This window comes from Cyprinodon variegatus, unplaced genomic scaffold (genome assembly GCF_000732505.1).
Source record: "Cyprinodon variegatus isolate N-32 unplaced genomic scaffold, C_variegatus-1.0 Scaffold1383, whole genome shotgun sequence".
NCBI classification, from domain to species: Eukaryota; Metazoa; Chordata; class Actinopteri; order Cyprinodontiformes; family Cyprinodontidae; genus Cyprinodon; species Cyprinodon variegatus.
The window spans coordinates 114,569-136,124 of record NW_015151836.1 but is presented as its reverse complement, the minus strand read 5'-3'; the positions used below and the strand labels follow the sequence as shown (position 1 = coordinate 136,124).

The following is a 21,556-nucleotide window of genomic DNA, read 5'->3' as shown; positions in this document are numbered from 1 at the left end:
AATCAAAGCAAACTTCCGGAACCTTTAGTTGGATTTAATCCCATAATTCCGAACTCTGTTCTCCTTCTGAGCATTTAATCTGTAATCCCAGCAGTTTGACTGTAGAACTGGGTCTGCTGCTGGTTCCGGTCCAAAATGACTGATGCAGATTTACAGAACCAGGACACGTGACCCTCTATGATTTAAAACTATAGATCTTATTAGACAGAAAACCAGATCAAAGATAGAACCTTATGGAACAGATGTGGTTCCTTCAGAAGGAGACTTCTAGTATAGAAAAGGAGGGAAACGATAAACAGATCTGGAAAGAGAAATCTAGTTTGTGTTTATCTATGTTTCCTGTTCAGGATGCATGTGTGGATCCAGCTAGTTGCGTATCTGTTTGATTTATCTCTCCTCCCTGTAGAAATAATCTGATGAATCAGTTTGTTTTCTTCTGGAAACTTCAAGTCCAGAAGAAAACCTTCCAGATCTAATCCAACCTGGAGGAGATTAGAGGCAGTTTTCCCTGGAATAATCTGAACAAACCTGAACACCAGGATGACCTGCTGCTGCCACCATCATGGCCGCCTGCTGTAGATCTACTAAAACCAGAGTAGATGATCATCTATGCATCAAACATGTGATTTCTGTTTATGGGAATGAAAGGGTTAACCAAACTAACTTCATTCAGCAGATTGTGTCTCATTATTTCCAGGAATTATTTTACGAACGTGAAAAATGTAAAAGTCAAAGTAAAGATGTAGTATTATTAATATAAGTAGTGATAATAGTGAGACAGTTGTGGTGACCAATGGGGGAAAGTCCCCACATGGATAGGGTGACCAGTGTGAGTGTTGGTGTGATAGGAACCATTTCAGCGTCACAATGAGGAGCGGCGCTTTAAATTGAGGTCATGTCGTTTCAGGGCTATGATGTCACTGGGCTGAGGTTTGCACTGTCAGGGCATAGAAAGGGTTAAAATGAAAGCATGGTCCTCATACATATAGCAGAAGCAGCAGGTGTGTGTCTGTGGTCCCATAAGCAGCTTAGCTCTGCGGCCTCAGAGGTTCTGCTGCAGCAGGAAGTAAAGCGGCCTGAGGGTCGGAGCGCCTCCTACCCACAGAAAGGAGACTTTATTCAAATATGGCCGATTTATCAGCCATCTTTATTTATTTTACAGTCCGTCATAAATATGCAGGAAAACAGCAGAACCACAGCTGGGTCAGTCAGAACCTGGAACCAGCCGGTCAGGTGTGGTTCTGATCCGAACACCAACAGATTGGGATGTTCCACCTGATTTGGTTCTGAAATGGTCCATAAAGTCGGACCGGATGGTTTCATTTATTCACCTTCTGCTCCCAGATCGGGTGGGAACAAACCCAGTCTTTCAGAACCCGTTGACCCGGTTTGCAGCAGCTGATCCGGCTCAGCAGGTCTGAGTCCAGAGGTTCTGGAAGCAGCGGAAGGTAAAGCTGGGGATAAAAGACCACACCCCTCCTGTTAGCCCCGCCCTTAGAGCAGAGGGGCGGGGCTAACCGTTAGTAAAGTCACTTTATAAACAGAACCGGCTTCCAGAACTTTCTGCTGATCCAGTCTGACCTTTTCTCTCCAACAGCTGACCGTTCTCCTCCCTGGAAGGGGGAGCAGAGGAGGAGCTTTGGTCAGGGAGGAGTTACCCACCCGCCCATCTGATTAAAAACGTTTCTCTGTAGATAAAAGCATTGATTGGTCAGACCGCACGCTGAACACAGCTAGCATTAGCTGAGCTAGCCTTAGCTTAGCGGAGGCGCTTCACGGCGCGTAGAAATGCGGCGGTGAAGGACAGTGTTCTGGTGTCACTGAGCCGATGTTCTGCTTCCTGCAGGCTCCCAGCAGACGGAGGGGCTCTCCTCGTACCAGCTGACTGTTCCTCGGCCAATAGGAGGCCGGCTGAAGAGGGACGCTGATGGAAGCCCGCCCAGTCAGGTACCACCTTTAACACGCCCACATTCCTGTTTCCATGGAAACCTGCCAGCCTGGCTAACCGCCACTGATGTGGTACTCAGCAGCGATGTCCTGCTGAGTCCCGACCCGACCCCTCCCCCATCAGCAGGTTCTGGTCTTTACGGCTGATGGAGGAAGAACGTGGTTCTGATTTCTCCGCTTTGTTGGATCAGAACCTTCCAGTGAGTCCAGCAGAACTTTAGATGTAGTTCTGGGTTCTTTTTGGACCTCCTGGGTTCAGAACTGGGTCGGTTCTTTGGACCAGACCAGAACATGTGAAGAGGATCGGTTCTGTTTTTATTTTCCTCGTTTCAACATAAACCAGCAGAATAAATTCTGTTGAGACAGAAAACCAGAACCAGAACAGTTCTGGTCCAAAGGCTCAGAAAGTTTCTACTCAGAAGACAAGGCGGGCTGCCAGAACCAGAAACACAGAGACAAACGGACCTTTGAGCCCGCTGGGTTAGAGGACAGATGACGATGATGATGATGGAGGCCATGCTGAGCTCTTCCTCTCCTCCAGCAGCAGCAGAGCTGAACCTGTTCCAGTGACTCAGCGGTTCGGGTCACCTTGTCCTTCATCCAGCAGCTGCTGCTTCAGAACCGTTGGTTCCGGTCCAGATTCCATCAGAGGACGGCGAGTCAGGCCACCGAGCTCTATTTATTTTATTTTATTATTCTAATTTTTTTTTTTTTGAGTTTTTACGGCGCTAGTGACTCGTTTTTTAACAGTAGGCTGAGAGGAAGGGGGGGGGAGACATGCGGGAAAGGACCACAGGTTGGATTCAAACCCGGGTCGCCCGTGTCGGGGACTAAGGCCTCCATATTGGGTTGTGCTCTCTAACCACTGCGTCGCCTGCACGCCCCTTGTAGTATGAAACTCTGCCAGGATGGGGATGAGTCGGCAGTAAAGGTGACACACACACAAACACTGTTTCTGCTAGAGTCAAATGTGTCGTTTTATTCCGCCACAGAAAACAGCAAAGCAACCAAAGCACGGTGCTGAATGCAAATTATATTGTCCTCCTACCGTGACACAAGGATCGCAGAGCCAGACGACCCCGGCAGGGCAGCAACCCGCGCAGCTAGGCGTCCGAACGCAACCCTAGCAGACCCCCCCAGTGCCAACCGCCATCCGTCATTTATGCCGAACTGCAAAGGAAAATCTTTCACCCAATCAGGTAAAGCGATCGCTCCCTCTCACGCCTGGAGCGCATGATTACAGAAACCAAAATATAGAACGTCCCCCCCCGAACCCACCCAGGGCTGGTGGACAGCTGAAACCAAAAACATTACATCATGGCACGGAGAGCTCGTGAGAACAAAAACAAATGATATCGTGCTCTCAAGGAAACAGAAACTTAGATAGTAACAGAGCTTCATTTGAGATACAGAACTGGTATGATTGTCAAAGAACATCAAATATAAAACATGTATATATCGCCCCTGATCTCTATATATTCACTGGATTGCTGAAAAAAGTGAAGCCACCCTCCGCCATCTTGGTACTCCCCACTCCCACGGGGACCTCCCTGTTTAGCATTTAGCTGCTAAAACCAGGAAGACGTTCCACAGGTAATTTCCCAGTCAGTGGATGAACTAAGCAATAAATCCATCTATAGCCGATGGATCCTGTAGTTTAGTCTGCAGACTAACATTAGTCTGGCTCTCTCAGACTGACTGGAAGACATTGACTGAGTTAGACGCTGACATTGGGTCTAATGTTAGAAAATAGAAAGTAGAGGAAATAGAAAGTCATTCACTGTAAAATGTTAATGTAGGAATTCTTTATTAAGTGGATGATGATGTCCTTCCTGTAGAGTTTGGTTTATTTCTCATTTGGAAAAGTCATGAGCTGAGATATATTGCAGGTTATATTGATGGAAAAGAACTCAATCATTTGACCTCTAAATATATATACTGCATGCATTAACATGTAAGATGTAATTACTGTAACTATGTCATAAATTAATGTCTATCACATGTTCATCATCAATTTAGCACTTTCGGCTCCTCTGTATTATTCTGCTCCTTTAACACATTAATTAGTGTGATGAATTGTATAATATGTTAGATTACATGATTTATAGACTTCTTTGACGTCATAATGACTGTGCAATGTGACGGGCCGATTTATTTATTCTAAGTTAAAGTTAATCTGCTGATTCTATGAAACATTGTGACCGGTCTAACTAGGGAGTACCAATATGGCGGTCAGTGGCTTCAGTTCAACCCTCAGGGAATAAATAGATCAGTGAGTCAGACGTTCAGCTGCAGCTCCTCCTTTAAGCCTCATAGGAACCTGCTGACAGCAGGAAGTAGGACATTTAGATCCAAACCCTGATTCCAGGTTTCTACGTTCCATGTAATAATCATCCTGCTTCCCAATGAATCAGATGATCAACTTAATCTGATGGATTAACGGATCTCTAGATTAACTCCTGCAGCTGAGGATGAATGGGATCAGATGATCTGCTGGAGGTCAGCAGCCGTCCTCCTGCTGCTGGACGCTTGGACCCGGGTTGACCCGGCCCGGTTGGATCCGGCCCGGTTGGACACGGGTGGATCCGGCCCGGTTGGACCCGGTTTGATCCGGCCCGGTTGGACCCGGGTTGCTGGCCAGTGAAGGAGACCCTGCAGAGCTACAGCGGATCCTCCAACCAATCAGATCCTCCCCTGGTTCTGCTCCTCTGACCCGACCCGTTCTGCTTGTCTACTGGATTGGTTTTGGGTTCTTTGGTTCTGGCTCGGTTTTGTCCCAGTCCTCCCAGTGAAACCAGTTCTCTGTGTCTGCAGGTGTCCTTCATCATTCCCATGGACGGACAGCAGCTGCTCGTCCATCTGGACCGGAACCAGTAAGTTTGGATCCAGGTTCTAACTCTTCTTCTCCTCCAACGAGCCTCTCTGGTACCGGTACCATCCCCGCTGACCTCATCCTAACCCAGTTCTGATGGGTTCTGCTGCAAAGTCCCAGGTTCTGGTTCTGGGTTCTGTTCTTCATCCTGAGGAACCATTGGGTCCAGCTGGATCAGAACCTTTCCCTGAAGATGGACCTGAGAACAGAACCAAAAAGAACTCAGAGGTTCTGCAGCAGAAGCATCAGAACCGGCCGCTCCAGTAAACCTTGGTTCTGGATCCTTCAGGGCGTCCTCCTCTGACCCAAAGCGGTTCTGTTGGGTCGGAGGAGGATCCAGTCCAGCTGGGTTCTACTGAAGCACCAAGGATCCTGAATGGGTCGGAACCAGAATCCAGCATCTTCAGCTGGAACCCCATGGTTCTGTAGAACCCTCTCATCTCCAAGCGGATCCAGAACGGATCTGATGTTCTGGTTCTGACCCGTCTAACCAGCTGCTGTTGCCTCCAGGATCCTGCTGCCGCCGGATTTCACGGTCTTCACCTACGGCCCAAACGGATCCCTGATCACGTCCAGACCTGCCGTCCAGGTGAGCCGCTCTGCGCCGCCGGACCTGTGGGGGGGGGGTTCTGTTGGGCCCGGTTCTGTTGGGCCCGGTTCTGTGGGGCCCGGTTCTGTTGGGGCCCGGTTCTGTTGCCATCAGAGAACACAGAAGTCCTGATTTCCTGGATTCTCCATGTTTTCATAGCGAGTTCATGGCGGATCTAGTCTGTTAATTTCTAGACTGAGAATCCACCTGATGGCGGCGGCGCCTTTCATATCTGATCTATTAGAGCGTCTGACCACCATGTTGGTTTGAAGCTTTTCAGCATCAGCAGGAAATGAAGGAACGGAGAATAATAAAATTATTATCATGTAGAAAACATTAAATGAATTATTTCTATTATCTCTATTCCATCAAACTGAATCTGATTAACAATAAAACTGATGAAAGAATGAATTAATGATTTTAAACCAAAATACTAAATTGATTCATTAAATATACGTATAACATCAAAGCTTCAAAGACCTTTGATGTTATAAGATGGATTTGAAACAAAAATAAATGTTAAGATTATATTTCTACATCACTTCCTGTCTCTCTGTGGTTCTCCAGAGAGCATCAGCAGATGACCCATCAGTTTACAGGAAGTGACACGTGGATGATCCGCTCTTACTTCCTGTCATCAGGGATAAACTGCAGGATTCACTTTAAAAGTTTATTTAATTATCAGAATTCTATCAAAGTAGAAAAATCTAAATATTTCACTAATCTTGTAGCTTCTAATAATCATAGGTCTTTTTAGTTTCCTGGATTGGATTGTTAATCCCTGGGTTACATCTGGCCCTTTGGCCTCTGCTGAACTTTGAGGCTTTCTCTGAGTTTTCCACAGAACAGATTTTAGCTCCTAGAAGCTGGAATCTCCTGTTAGATTTAGACTCGGAGGAAAAGCCGCCATGCGCAGCTGTTCTGGATCATTTTCAGACTGTTTCTTTAGATGAACTGACTCCAGTTATTCAGCGTCGGCGGCCATCAAATTATTCTTTGGATTGTCTTCCTGCTCGTCTGATAAAGGACATTTTTCTCACTTCCAGCCATTTTATTCTGTGAAGGACCGAGCCAAAAAAAGTCAGAGATGCACAGGGAAGTCTTGATGAAAAAATGGTAACAAATTTATTTTGCAAAAATAAAGTTGAAAAGTTCAAACAAGACGGGGCCCATCAAGGAAAACAAATGACAAAAATCAGCTAAATCCAAACCTGACACAGGAAAAGGCTCCCTAACTGACACACAAGGGAAACATATATATACACTGGTTGATCAGACCATTTTGAAACAAGAGGGAAACATAAAATATATTTTCCTAAAGAAAACTACAACAAAAGACCAAACTAATCAGCATCATACTCAATCAGCAACCTATGATCAAGAGGACTTAAATATTTAACTTTCCAAATGTTATTATAGAGAACAAAACCAAATACAGAAACCTAAACCCTTCCTACACCCCTTCTAAATGTAAGTGGAAGAGTCCAACTGGGCCTCCATGTCAATGAGGAGATCCTCTGCAGATGGAGCCTCCTTTCCTTTCCTGGCTTCATTCATGACCGCCTCCCAGGAACTGGCAACTCAAATGAAAAATATATGAATGTACAGAAAACCAAACGGCAAGAAACGACAAAATGAGCCCACTGAATGTGTGCACCCAAATAGTTAACCAATGTAGAAAAATACAAAATACAGGACAATAAAATAGAAGATTTAATGAAAGAATTAGCAGACCAGTTGTGTGGTTGTACATGCAGCCATCACACATTCTAATGGTGATAAACGCCTCATTGCAGTCAGGTTTAGTCCCAACATGCTGTAGTTAAACCCCTTCTTAAAAAAAACTAATCTAGACTCAAGCCTACTAGCAAATTTTAGGCCAATTTCCAAACTCCCTTTTTAACCAAGATTCAGGAAAAATGAGTTCTTAATCGGTTTGAGGTGTTTTTAAAAGACAACTGAGAGGTTCCAGTCTGGGTTTAAAGCTGAACGTAGCACTGAAACAGCTTTGCTTCCGTCTACAATGATCTTCTCCTAACAGTTGATTCAGGAAATGTTGCAGTTTTATTACTGTTAGACCTGATGCTGAAGATCATCAGATTCTTCTACACAGATTAAAACATGATGGTGGCCTGAGAGGCCCAGAATGCTTTCAATCGTATTTAGAAAAGAGAACTTTTTCAGTTCATCTTGACCGATGCTGTTCTGAGGCCAAACCTTTAAAGTATGGCGTCCCCCAAGGCTCAATTCTAGGTCCTATTTTGTTTATGTTGTATTTTCTGCCTCTCGGTCAGATTTTTCAGAAGTTTGGTGTTTCTTTTCATTTCTTTGCAGATGATGTTCAGATTTATTTGCCCCTTAAACTACAAAATGTGAAAAATGAATCTCTTCAGCTATTGATAGATTGTTTAGCTGAAGTCAAATCTTGGATGGAACAGAACTTTCTTCACCTTAATCAAAGTAAAACTCAAGTTATGCTGCTAGGAATCTTGGTTTTACTTTTGAAAGCTGTTTAAAGCTAGATAAACAAGTTAGATCTGTTGTTAGATCAAGTTTTTATCACCTGCGGATTTTAGTAAAAATTAAATCCTATTTTTGTTTTAAGGACTTTGAAGGACTTATCTATGCTTTCATTACATGCCGGTTGGATTATTGCAAATGATTATATAGAGGCATGGATAAACCACCAGGAAGCGTGACCATATAAGGCATATAATGGCTTCTTTACATTGGCTGCCTGTTTTTTACCAAATAGATTTTAAGATTCTTTTATTAACTTATAAAGTCTTAAATGGATTAGCTCCTCCTTGTCTTAGAGACCTTTTAAAATTCCAGTCTGTGTGGAGAAGTCTACGCTCTAATAATCAACTGTTACTGACAGTTCTTTGGACTCGACTTAAGAGGAAAGGAGATTCTCTGTTCTTGCTCCAATTCTGTGGAACCATTTTTCTCTTCAAATTAAATCCGCCCACAGCCTGGATCATTTTAAATCGCTTCTTAAAACTTATTTTTATTCTTCGGCTTTTAATTGAAGCCGTTTTTCACATTCTGTTTTGTTAATTGGTGTTGTCTTTCCTGTAAAGCACTTTGGTGCAGTTTTATACCTCTTTTTAAAGAGCTATATAAATAAATTGGACATTTGACCAGGCGACCAGAATCAGCAACAGATCCTCCCTCAGCTTCTGAGCGGTGAAACGTTCACAGGAAAGAACTGAGATTATTAGACTGGAGGCTCTGATCCCAAACCACTGACTGACCATGGACTTGAACTCAGAAGCTCTGGATACATAGCTCTATGCTCTAACCACTAGGCCTCTTAAATAAATCATCTGATTAAAAAATCAGCTTTAATGAGCTAGTCGACCTACTCAGATTAATGTTGTTATTCCTTTGATGCCTGGTGTCAATAATTAGCCTCATTTCTACATTTCATCTCGTGTAGCTTCTATGTTAAACTCTTCAATAACCTCTTTAATTTGACATCTGATTGATAAAATATTTTTTTTTAGTACATCTGGTTTAATTTCAGGCATTAAGGGTTTAAACCCGACCCCCCTCCCCCCGGGTAGCTTTCTACCTGCTTTGAATATTAGTTCCACGTGGATCAGAACCGGTTCCAGTTAGAATCATGTCTTGATCCTTTATTAAATCGTACTACAGCCTGCCGTACATCAGGTCGGTTTCATCTGATGGAAAAATAAACGGGTTCTGCTGAGCAGAACCGCCCAGATCCAGAACCCAATCAGGGAAGACCTGAAGTTCTACGGAACTGGCTGAAGGTGTTTGCTTTACTGGACCCAGGTGCATTCTGGGAGTTCCTACAGTGTTTTGTCAGAACCATCCAGACCAGTTAGAATCTGGTCCAGAACCACGGTCAGGATCCTTCTGGATCAGGTTCTGATTTCATGTGAAGGTTTCACTGCTGAGAAGCTGAGGGAGGATTTGTTGCTGTGAACCGGATTCTGTGACAGGAAGTTAGAGCGGATCATCCATGTGTCACTTCCTGTAAACTGATGGGTCATCTGCTGACTCAGATGCTCTCTGGAGAACCACAGAGAGACAGGAAGTGATGTAGGAGCAGCTCCTGGGCTCCCCCTGCTGGACTCACCTGGTACCCCCGCTCTGTGTTTCAGGACCACTGTCACTATCGGGGCTCCGTTCAGGACATGGACGGTTCCGCCGCGGCTATGAGCATCTGCAACGGCCTCAGGTAACGCCCACCCGTCCCGGGCTACCGGAGCCAACATGGACGGCTCTAACAGTAAAACCCAAAGCTGAATCTGGGTCAGAACAGAACCTGTTACCATGTTTCAGTCAGTAGGTTGGGCTAAGTAGTCCCTCAGCTTTGTCTGCTAGGAGCTTTTTTACTCGTCTCTTGCTTTTTTTCTCAGAGGAGTTTTACATCTGAGTCATGGCAGCTATGGGATCGAGCCGCTAGACTCCGACCCCGAGCAGCATTTGCTGTACCGCCTACAGGATGTGACATCACAGCCCAGAGGATGTGGAACGCCTCACGTTGAGCACGGCACGGAGCACGCTCAGTACGGACCGCAGGAGATCCAGCACCAACAGCACAGCAGGGTGGGTTCAGCCGCAGGAGGAACGCTGAGGGTCTGATCCCAGGCTGGGAGCAGCGGGGAGGCGTCTCTCCTCAGGCCAAGCCTGGATTCAGCCGCCTGAACTCGGACTCACTTCCTGCTTTAAAATATTCCTTAACAAACAAACCAGGTTACCATGGTTACCCTCATCCAGAGCCGTTTGTCTTCCAGGTAAAGAGAGCCGTTCTCCATAAGACCCACTATGTGGAGCTGCTGCTGGTGGTGGACAACGACAGGGTGAGACACACACCTGTACTAACCCCCCCACCCCAGCCCCCACCGTGCTGATGCAGCATTCCTGCTTCTTCTTCTTCTGCAGTTTAATCACATGAACCGAAACGAGACGGCGGTCAGAGAGCAGATGGTTCAGCTGGCCAACCTGGTAGACAGTGTACGTACCCCCCCCACCCTCTCTAGGTGATCTAGATCTGAGATGTTGTCTCTAAGGTCCTGCCTTTGTCTCTGTGAGCAGATCTACATGCAGCTGAAGGTCAGGGTGGTCCTGGTGGGCCTGGAGATCTGGACCAACCAGAACCCGTTCAGCACAGACGGATCAGCTGGAGAGGTTCTGGGCCGCTTCACTCAGTGGAGGGAGAAGGAGCTGGTTCCTCGGCGCCGACACGACTCCGCCCAGCTCATCCTGTGAGTCCGCACCAGGAAGACGGTGATGGTGATGATGATGATGGTGATGATGACGGTGGTCTTGCTGATGTTCCAGGATGAAGAGCTTCGGAGCGACAGCAGGAATGGCCTTCGTCTCCACGGTGTGCTCCAGAAGCCATGGAGGAGGCATCAATGCGGTAACTCCTCCCACACGGACGGACCCACCTGGTTCTGATGTCACTCCTGGGTCCATCCTGAGGTTCTGTCTCTGTTCTTCTCTCAGTTCCTCAACAACAACGTTCCGTCCTTCGCCTCCATCGTGGCTCATGAACTCGGACACAACCTGGGGATGAACCACGACGACGGACGCTCCTGCTCCTGTTCCGCCTCCACCTGCATCATGCACTCCGGAGCTACGTAGGAAAACTCCCATTCCGGACCTCCCCCCCCCAGCCAGAACGTTCCTGTTCTTTACTCCTCTTTGTTTCTGCAGTGGATCCAAAACCTTCAGCAGCTGCAGCGCCGACGACTTTGAGAAGATGATCCTGTCCACAGGAGGGACGTGTCTCCTGAACATCCCTCGACCCGACGAGGCCTACAGCGCCCCCTACTGTGGAAACCAGCTGGTGGACGTCGGAGAGGAGTGCGACTGTGGATCAGAGAAGGTTTGAGGCTGTGCTCCTATTGGCCGAGCTGGTATCTGGACTCCCAGAACTAGAGTCCGGTTCGGTCCGGAAACGCTGACCCCTGGTGTTTGTATCCAGGAGTGTGAGGACGACCCCTGCTGTGAATACAAGACGTGCAAACTAAAGCCTGGAGCTCAGTGTGCGCACGGAGAGTGCTGTTCCAAATGTCAGGTAAGCCCAGGCCTCCAGCCAAAGCTAGCGCTGGTTTCTGGATCAACCCGTAGAACCAGAACATGTTCTGGTGTCTGTGTGTCCAGTTCCTGCCGGGTGGAACCGTCTGTCGCTCCAAGAAAGACGCCGAGTGTGACCTCCCAGAGTACTGCAACGGCTCCACCCTCTTCTGTCAGAGCGACGTCTTCGTCCAGGTGAGACCCAGAGACCCGTCCGTCTCCACGCAGCTGGTCTCTGCTTCCCCTGGGAGGCGCTAACCGACTCGGTTTGTGTTTGGTCCAGAACGGGCATCCCTGCAGGAACCAGGAGGCCTACTGTTTCAACGGAAGGTGTCAACACTACGACGGACAGTGCAAAGCCCTGTTTGGATCCAGTAGGTCCCGCCCCCCCTGTGCCTTAATGCTCCCTGCCTGATCGGTTCAGGAGGTTTTGAATTCGCCTGATTGTTCCTCCCCTGCAGAGTCCAAGGCTGCTCCAGACCTCTGCTTCAAGGACGTCAACAGCAAAGGAGACCGCTTCGGCAACTGCGGATACCAACACTATGGCTACAAGAAGTGTGAGAGCAGGTACCTGGTCTGACCCGGCAACTGAAGGTCTGTCCCAGCCGGCCCTCTGGTCACGTGACTCTGTCTCCATAGAAACGCTAAGTGTGGAAAACTGCAGTGCCTGAACTTGGGGTCGGAAACGGTTTTCGGCATCCAGCCGGCGATCATCACCACTCCTACAGAGGGAGGAGCCAAGTGCTTTGGAGTGGACTTCATGCTGGGCTCGGACGTTCCCGACCCGGGCATGGTCAACGAAGGAACCAAGTGTGGCGACAACAAGGTGAGGGGGGAGGGGGGGGGATGGCGGCGACGGTTACTCGGAGAAGCTGATTAATCTTCTTCTTCTATGGTCTGCAGGTGTGTTTGAACTACGAGTGTCGTAACGCGGATGTCCTGAACTACGACTGTGACATGGAGAACAAGTGCCACGGTCACGGGGTAAGTTGGTTCTGGTCTGTCCGACGACCTGAGTCATGTGACCACAGTCTGATCCGACTGTTTCCGCGCTCCTCTCAGGTGTGTAACATTAACAAGAACTGTCACTGCGATTACGGCTGGGCTCCGCCTTTCTGTGAGCACCCGGGGTACGGCGGCAGCGTGGACAGCGGACCCGCCTGGAACGGTACTTTCCCTGCTGTGTTCTCAGCCGCCGTGTCCCCGCTCCTTAATGACTCCTTCTGTGGTCCACAGATAAGGACACGTCCGTCAGGGACGGCCTGCTGGTCTTCTTCTTCCTCGTTCTTCCTCTGATTGCTCTGGGAGCGTTTGTTTTCCTGCGCAGGAACGAGCTGCTGCGGCGCCTCGGACTGAGCGGCAGGAAGAGGTCACAGGGATACCAGTGAGTACCAACCGAGTCGGCGCACCGACCTCCTATTACCGTGTTAGAGGACTCTAGCTATTTATCAATTCACAAGAACACAAGTACAGACTCGTGTTTTCACCAAGTAGTTCTTGAGAAGAACCCAGGAAAGACTGTGGGAGAACGGGAGCACGCAGCATAGATCTGGGTCAATTAGAACAGCAGCGTACTGATGACATCACCACATTCACATTCACCTGGAGCTGCATTTCTCCTCCTGTTATTAGTAGTCTCTAAATAATAATAGATGATAATAAAAGAACTTGTGCTTGTTTTTTCATTTAGTGAGGGAATAATAATTAACACAGTCAGATAAACACAAAAATAAAATTCGCAGAATAAAACCAAAGAAACCGCCATCAGAGCGAGCGGTTCTTCACACACGGCTATGCAGAGAGAGGGCTGCGGCAGCTAATGCTAACCGTTGCAGACGGGCTAACCGTTGCAGACGGGCTAACGTTAGCCCTGACCGTTGCAGACGGGCTAACGTTAGCCCTGGCTGCCGCAGACGGGCTAACGTTAGCTCTGGCTGTGGTTAGCCTTGGAGTTCACCTGGTTGCCGCGATCCTCTCAACATCAGAATTCTTTTTAAATAATGCACTAAATCAATAAATTTTCCATATAGTGAAGCTTAGTGAAGTAAAATATTCTCGCCTTAAATGATCGTAAAGTGTACTGTTATTGATAAACGGCAACAGAAAAGAGAACTTTTAACTTAATCCTCTGAGCTCTGTGAGCGCTAACCTGGAGGCTGCTGCTGCAGTGCATGCTGGGACAGCTGTCAGTCTGGAGAACGGACAGGTCTGCTCTGATGCATTCTGGGTAAAGAGGGAGGGGCCAGAACAACATCCGGGGACTTTGTCCGTTCTCGGTTTTGTGTTCTTGTGAATTGGAGCAGCACTAGGGCTGAGGCTGATGACTTTTCACGAGGACACGAGGACGCACACGTACACAGATTGAGAAACGGCCTCTTAGACAGAAATCAACCATGGCAACTAGGAACTGGGTTTTCAAACACCAATCATCCTAGCAACCAGTGACTCACCACTTTCTGAGACAGGAGAAACCATGGCAACCAGTTATTTGGCTTGGTATTGTGAAATCACCATGGTAACCAGTAAGTGAGCATTTTCTAAGACAGAAATCACCATAGCACCATGGAAACAAAGTCACAAATAGCGGTAGCAAGCAGTGACTCGCTTTTACTAAGAAACTAATCACCATGGTAACCAGCAACTCAGCATTTTCTAAAATGCTAATCGCCATGGTGACCAGTGAATCAGCAGTTTCTAAGACGCTAATCGTCATGGTAACCAGCGACGCAGCATTTTCTAAGACGCTAATCGCCATGGTAACCAGTGACTCAGCATTTATTGCACTTGAAGCAGTCGATAGTGTCTCTAACTGCAGTTTCCTCAGAGTTCTTGTAGACGTTGTGGGCAGGTAGGGTCTCCTGTAGTGGTCTGTGTTGAAGCAGGTAGTCAGACCCTCTGACTGAAGACCCTCCATTGCTGTACGACTGTCTGATGAAGTGGATGCTCAGGCTCGTTAGCACCGGTGTTTTGGTTCTGGTTCTTCTGTTCACTGAACTTTTCCTCTAAATGTATTTTTAGGGCTGACGGAGCGGCCTCCACCAATCCCAGCAGAGCTCCGCCCCCCAGGGCGCAGCCACCACCTGTTGGTCGCAGCAACGCAAACGGCACGGTCAGAGACGGGGTATGTTTGCTGTGTCTCTCATTCAGGGTAAAACCAACGATTAATGTGCTGCTGATGATGATGAGGATGATGGTGGGAAGCTGAAGGGTCTGCTAGCTTAGCTGCTAGCTTAGCTGCTAGCTTAGCTGCTCTAAAGACACCTTTTTAACTTTTTAATGAATCTCTTCCTCAGATCCTTCCAGTCGTTTATTGATCAGTAAATAATCAGCTGATCAATAAAACTACACAGAATAAATTCATCTATTAACTCATCTATTGCTGTTTGACTCGTCTCTAAACCACCTGATTGATTGGCTGATGAAGCTTGTAGATGTCAGTCTGTTCTATTCTATTCTACTCTACTCTATTCTGTTCTATTGTAGTAAATAAAGTTAATTTCAATGAACTAACATCCATTATTTTCTCCACATGTGAAGCAAAACAGTCAGCTGCTGCCACCTCAGAAGGTAAATACCCTGACCTCTCTACCACAGTACCACTACTACACTAATACTACAGTATTACTACTACTACAGTACCACTACTACACTAATACTACAGTATTACTACTACTACAGTACCACTACTACACTAATACTACTGTAATACTACAACCACAGTAATACTACTACTGCTACTACAGTAATACTACTACTGCTACTACAGTAATATTGCTACTACTACAGTAATACTACTACTGCTACTACAGTAATATTGCTACTACTACAGTAATACTACATCACTGTAATACTACTTCTCCAGTCCAGCTGGTCTCAGACTCTGTCAGAACTGATAAATCTCTTCTTGTGGTAAAAAACAAAGAATCTGTTTGTTTTGCCTGAAATATGGATCAGAAGCTCAGCAGCTGAATCGATAGGAAGTCTCCTCATCCTCTATGGAGGGACTGATGGATGGAAGGGGAGGAGCTTAAACGTCTTCATTCCTCTCCATCGTGTAACAGCTTCAGTCCGGTCAGGCAGCCGTTCAGCTGTGCGTCTCATGGAGAACGCAGTGACCTTAAAACCCACAGCAGAAAAACTGTCATGGCTGTTTGGTCTTTTTTCACCTTCATCTTCTGCCATCCTGAACATGATGGAGCTGCATGAAGGACCATCGTAGATGAAACATTTCCTCATGCTTCATGTTTTTATTTGTTCTCTAATTTATCCTTCAGTTTATTTCCATCTTCTCCTCTGGTCTCTGTAGCTGTGGGATCAGATTGATGCAGATCATGTTTATTTTTCCTGTTTGTCGTCTCAGATGGTTCAGACCAGCACCACGGCTCCGCCCTTCGCTGCGAGGCCGCCTCCCCCTCCTCTGTAAGAACGTCTGCAGGAGAATCGTGAGGATCTGCTTCCAGGGAGAACAAGCTGACATCTCTCTGTTTTTATCTCCTCCAGAAAACCCAAACCTTCTGCTGCATCTCAACCTTTGGTGCCTCAAAGACCCGCCCCCGCTCCACCTGTTTAACCAATCAGGGGGCTTCCTCTCTTGCCCACCCTCTTCCTCCTGAATTTCAGCCCGCTCCATGCAGAGCTGGTTGCCTAGCAACATCCAGGAGCCTCGCCGGAGGCGCGTGGGTCAGAGAGCGAACCGGACTCAGACGGGAGCGAACCCCAGAAGCTGAAACCTAACCAGCCAATCAGATTGTAGAGATTCCAAAATAGATCCTCCTCCTTGAGTAAACAGATAATATAGCCTTCCACTGGGCCTTTACCAGTTCTCCCAGTAACATGCAGGACTGCAGACTGCAGTTCTGGTCCAATGAAAGCAATAAAATGACATCATATCCTTCATAAGATTTGATTTTAAAACGCATCTGATAGTTCTGGATCTACCATGAAAACGAAGCATAACTTCAGTGTTAGCGTCGATGCTAATCAGTGCGTCACACCCTGGAGGTGATGATGACTTTCTTACGGTTTGGAGCATTTCTAACATTAATTTAAATCACCTGCAGGGCGTTTCCCTCCATTATATCGTTAGCTGTGCCACAGCGTCCGACAAACTGCTAACTGAGTGAAGGATCCGCGTACCGCTGCTTCCTGGATGTCCTGGACGTGGAATCAGCAGTTAGCGTTAGCATCATGAGCCGATGCTACAAACACTTATCAGTCGATCCAATCAGCGATCGTCTACTGACGTCTGTTTTGGACAATCATCAGCTGTCAGTGTTAGCATCAACAGTCAGACGTTAGCGTTAGCGAGCTCCAGTCACATGGCAGTTATCGTGCTTGTTTTAAATCCTGGTGTATTAAAACTCACCAGTTAAACCAGTTAAACATCAAAGCCTTCTGGAAAAACAGATGTGGGAGATTTTTCATAAAGAGGAACGAGTTTTTAGGTTAGAAAGCTAACCTCACTCTGATTGGCTGGTTTGGACACAGGGGGCGGAGCCTGCTCTCTTTGATTTATTTTTTTTTTCCCTTTTTTTTCTGTGGTGTATAACTGCAGCTCTGCCCAGCGCTGTCATAGGAATGTAACGCACCCTCCAAGCCGCCGTGTGGAGGTGCGTTTAGTTTCCCCACCTGGCCCGGCCCGGATCGCTCAGTATTCCCCCAGTGCGGGGCCCCCTCTGTGCGCGGGGCCCCCTCTGTGCGCGGGGCCCCCTCTGTGCGCGGGGCCCCCTCTGTGCGCGGGGCCCCCTCTGTGCGCGGGGCTCCTGGGACATTTAGTCTGGTACAAGCGTCTCCACTGGGAGTCTGCGCACATTTTATACGGTTTAATTTCAAAGGAATCCTCTGGAACACTTCAGACCACTTGGATCGATGCACTCTAATCAAAGCAGGGATTTTTACTCCACCAGTAAACCAAACGCTCCTGCTGGTGAGCAGCACTGCAACGGCTCAACCTGGATCTGCACTGTCGGGAGGAGGACTTCCTGTTTCCCCTGCTTGTTTTGCACAGGACTCCACTGTTAGGGCTAACTTGGTGCCAATGACTGTCCAACACCCAATCAGGGCGTGAGACGAGTCGACGCCGCGGCTGGCGGCCGTCGCTTCACTTTTAAAGGACTTTTCTCCTGCTGAGGCTCAAACCAACTGCATGTCAGAACACGCTGCAGGGATCCAACCCTGAAAGCACATCAGTGACTCATCAGATGCTCACACTCCTTCCCTTCTGCACTAAATCCTCCATTCTTCCTCCACAAAAACAGATGGATTTACAGCAGGTTTCATCCTCTAAAGCTGAAAATGACTTTATTTTTAATTGCTGTTTCTCTGTCATCGGCTCACTACGGCAGCCAGGAGGAGACAAACCAACTGGGGTCCTTTAGCAGGCCAGATTACTTTAGCTTCTGTGGCTAGATCGAAATGCCAACAATGGAGTCTTCACTTTCCTGTAATGTTCATTTAATGCCACTAGAGGTCGCCACAATTCAGCCACCGGCCCTTTAATGCTCTGATCCAATAAAAGGTTCCTCTGTCAGTTTTAGAAAGCAGAGGAAAAATATTAAGATGTGTTCAAATTAAACCCCGGAAGAAAAATCTAAATCTAGTTTCTTTCACCTTATCCACGCCAGGGGGCGCTGCTGCTGAGGATCAGGAACACAGTGGTGCTTTGTCACTTTAATTTGGACAGAGGTCAAATGAGTTTAGTTTGAACTAGGAAAGACTGAACCAGCGATTGGATCAAAGTTTGTCGCGTATCTCAGGACATAAACTCCTGGTTCTGACTAAAAAAGGTTAATCTGTGGCAGAAACTGATGATGATCAGGTGACCTGGTTGGTTTGAGCCTAAACATGAGAGGAATTAGATGTTTCAACCTTCGGATCAGTCCGCTGATCATTAAATAGAGATGTTTTTGGGATGTGGGCGGAGCAACGGATCAGGCCATCTAATCCCTGAATTCAGTCTTTCAGGCTGAGATAATCAACAGAGTTGAGCTGCAACGGTCTGAAATTTAAAAATCAATAATATATAAATATATATAAATAAATATAATCACATTTTAAAATGTAAAGAGGAATTAAAGTAGTTATGTTGTGTGGGCCAATCACAGTGAGCTTTTCCTTCCTGCACCTCTGCTAACAGTTTGAGTTCAGCCTGCTTTTTGTAAAGGTGGACGGATTTCAGCAGCCTGAGACAAACTCAGGGTGATAAAGGTCTCTACTGGATGTTAGGCTCGGTTTAATCTGTGATGGATGGAGAGCCGGTTGGCTGCAGGGGACGGATGGACGTCTGTTACAAACACACTGATTTTATAGGAAGCTGTTTCTGCTCTGAGATGTGATTCTGTGTGTCCGTGCTCATCTGCATCATTTCAGATGTTTTATTTCCTTATTAAACTTCAACACTTTCTGCCAGACTAATGGTCATGATTTCACACACCAGACGCAGTCGCTTTTCCTCTTGGTTGGATTTTAATATGAGGAAGAACATGCGGAGATGCAGGTTGCTATAGCAACACTGATGTGTTTCTGATGAAGACAATAAGTGAGTCAGATCCAGGGGGCTGCGTTGGCGTCAGAGGATGTTGCTGCCGCCATCGGATCGGTTCTGATCCAGAACACCGACCTTCAATCGACCTCATGGTGGTTTAAGCTCGGGCTGCAACCAACCGTTAATTTGCTAATCTGTTGATTATCTTTACAATGCATAGATTAATAACTGGATAGCAAAAGGATCCTTAGAAAAACATTTTCAACCCTTTATAGGGCAAGTTAGCATTTCTGATCACTTGCATACCCCTTACAAATGGAGTCCCCCCGTCCCTCAGTGAAATCTAGAAGCACTAGATCTATATCCAGCCATTCAACAGAGATCCTGCTACATGGCTGCACATCTGATTTTAGCATTTGACCAATTAGATGAGCCCTTCAATGACATATTATAGACTGGAAATTAAGCTGAAAAAAGGTAAAAAGCTAATTAAAAAGTTAATAAGCCTAGTTAACAATTATATTTAGGTTTATAAACTAAAAAATGTCAGTGCCAGTATCAGCATTAATGCCTCTAAGGTTATGTAGGACCAAACTAAATTCTTCTAGAAGCACTTTTGTTATTTTTCTTAATATATTTGAGCAAGTTGGTGTTTCTTCTTATTACACTGACATCCATTTTTGCCATCAACATATCCATCTTTTTTCAATGTTCCAAAGGTAATACTGTCCTGATTCCAATAACACTATTGGCTGCAAATGTGGATTTTCAAAGTATTTCACTGAGCTCCCTATAAGGAGTTAAAGCATTAAACCAGGTCAAACTGAAACTTTTCCACTCGAGGATTCTGGGTAGAGCAGATCGACCGGCTAACGGTGCGGAACGAGAACCAGCCGACCCAGCTGGACCACTTTCTGGTCGGGAGGAGTTGGACTGCTTGGTTAGATGTCTGCTGGCCAGTTTCAGCTCATCCATGTTTCTCTGTCCATTTTAAAAGCGCAGAGGTTAAAGCTTTATATTATCTTTTAGTTTCTAGTTCCTATTTACGCCGATGCAACAGAGTGACATCAGAATGTTTTCAGTTTTCTTCTTCTTATCCAACTCATCTGGAGATAAGTGGATAAGGTTTGCAACTAGGAATTTTTGTTTCTCTATGCCTGTGGAGTTAATGATGCGCTCAGCGATGAGAATGTTTGAATCAATTTTCAGCTGCTGGCAGAAAAACAAGAAGTTTCAAAATAACAATCCAGTCATTATCCACTATATTTGTATATTTCCATGTACATATTGTAAGGACTTATTTTTAAGTGTGTAGAAACGGGTTGCAGGTTATCTTTAAACCTGTGATATCAATGAAACACTTTTCTTTCGCTGTTAAAGATGCCACTCTGTATTTTAGGCTTTATTAGCCATTTTAGCGCATGCTTTACCTGTCTGAGGATTTATTAGCAGTTTGGTGCAAAGCTTAACCTTTAAGGATTTACTAGCTATTTAGTTTATGCTTCACCTTTTCTTTAAGGATTTTAAGCAATTTAGATTGAATCAACCCCCTTCGGTTGGTTAGACCTCAGATTACATTAGATACAGCAAATAATCTTGTTCTACACAATATAAAATAAGTGTTTATGAGTCTTATCAGACTAATAGGCAAAGGGATTTAGGTTAAATTTCGAGGCATTTAAGCTATTTTGGACTGGAAGTGAATTTGAAATAGTATAACTTGGGAGTTTTAGTTTTTGGGATGTGGTTATAGCAACCATAAATAGCAATTTTGGTCAAACAATAAGATTAACTTGGAAGGAATATCTGTCAATTTATTTGGACCAAAGTAATCAGATTGCTTTGCAGTTATGTTTGTTATCACTAGCTGAGGAGACATATTAGAGATATTAGCTTTTGATACATTTCTATATTACTAAACTCCAGGAATGCCAAAGGTTATGTTTTCCTCTGACATTAATGCTTTCACACGGTTAATCAATAATGGCTCTAAGTTTTATACTCATATATGTGCAGAATGACTGTTATATTCAGTCCTCACCCAGGGACGCCATATTATGTTTGATACTTTAGTATATTTATTGCCCTCCCCGGTAGGGGGGGTAAATATCTTATTTGATCAGATATTATTCGGACTGTTTAGAACAACAAATGAAAGAGTGAATCGAGCTCAAATAATGGTTAAACAGATAATTCTGCACATTCATGAAATAAATTTAGCAAAAATTCCATTAAAATGTGGGATTAACATAAATCATTCAGCTCCAAGTCAAACATATTTCCCTTAAAAACTCTTGACTAAAACTAGAGAAACTAAAGCGGGGCGTACACTGTGCGATTTTTTTCAATCGTTGCACGCAGCTACTGCTCACACTGTTCACTGAGTTCACAGCTCAGGATATATGTGTGATATATACCTGCTCACTCTACATCTAAAAACCAGGTGGGACTCAGCTCCACAGTGAGATGGCGCTACTCGGACTCGTCTATCTGGAAGCTAAACCAGTAGAAGGTGGGTTCCTGGGGGCCCCATAAAACTCTGTTTCCATGTATGATTAATACAACTATTCCTTATTTCTACACATTAATGATGTTTTTGATAAAAATC

At 45.8% G+C, this 21,556-nt stretch overlaps 2 protein-coding genes across 3 annotated transcripts in view; both read left to right on the top strand.

Moving 5' to 3' along the window:
- The window catches only part of ercc6l (excision repair cross-complementation group 6 like), a 20,206-nt gene extending 15,615 nt beyond the window's left edge, over positions 1–4,591 (top strand). The window contains exons 5-6 of the mRNA XM_015402682.1: positions 1,847–1,942; positions 4,413–4,591. Of these exons, the coding sequence (XP_015258168.1) occupies positions 1,847–1,942; positions 4,413–4,591 (275 nt within the window). The remainder of the gene's footprint in view (positions 1–1,846; positions 1,943–4,412) is intronic.
- adam9 (ADAM metallopeptidase domain 9) lies at positions 1,821–18,872 on the top strand. 2 transcript variants are annotated; one of them, XM_015402691.1, is made up of 23 exons: positions 1,821–1,947; positions 4,762–4,820; positions 5,330–5,408; positions 9,542–9,618; positions 9,800–9,989; positions 10,178–10,243; positions 10,326–10,397; positions 10,479–10,648; positions 10,725–10,806; positions 10,893–11,026; positions 11,103–11,274; positions 11,374–11,466; positions 11,553–11,660; positions 11,749–11,839; positions 11,927–12,032; positions 12,105–12,291; positions 12,369–12,449; positions 12,528–12,633; positions 12,702–12,849; positions 14,484–14,586; positions 15,003–15,032; positions 15,826–15,884; positions 15,966–18,872. In XM_015402691.1, exons 2-23 carry the CDS (start codon positions 4,780–4,782, stop codon positions 16,033–16,035), a joined length of 2,265 nt encoding a protein of 754 aa, XP_015258177.1. In that variant the 5' UTR covers positions 1,821–1,947; positions 4,762–4,779; the 3' UTR covers positions 16,036–18,872. The 2 variants fall into 2 exon arrangements, with proteins under 2 accessions (XP_015258177.1, XP_015258178.1); XM_015402692.1 differs by lacking the exon at positions 15,003–15,032.
- Positions 18,873–21,556: the final 2,684 nt, after the last annotated feature.

What these genes read in the sequence shown, in the direction of transcription:
- adam9 (XM_015402691.1), top strand. Translation starts at nt 4,780, where the DNA reads ATGGACGGACAGCAGCTGCTCGTCCATCTGGACCGGAACCA. An exon ending in AGCATCTGCAACGGCCTCAG is followed by an intron (nt 9,619 to 9,799) that starts GTAACGCCCACC and finishes TTTTTTTCTCAG; the next exon opens with AGGAGTTTTACATCTGAGTC. An exon ending in CCAAGTGTGGCGACAACAAG is followed by an intron (nt 12,292 to 12,368) that starts GTGAGGGGGGAG and finishes TATGGTCTGCAG; the next exon opens with GTGTGTTTGAACTACGAGTG.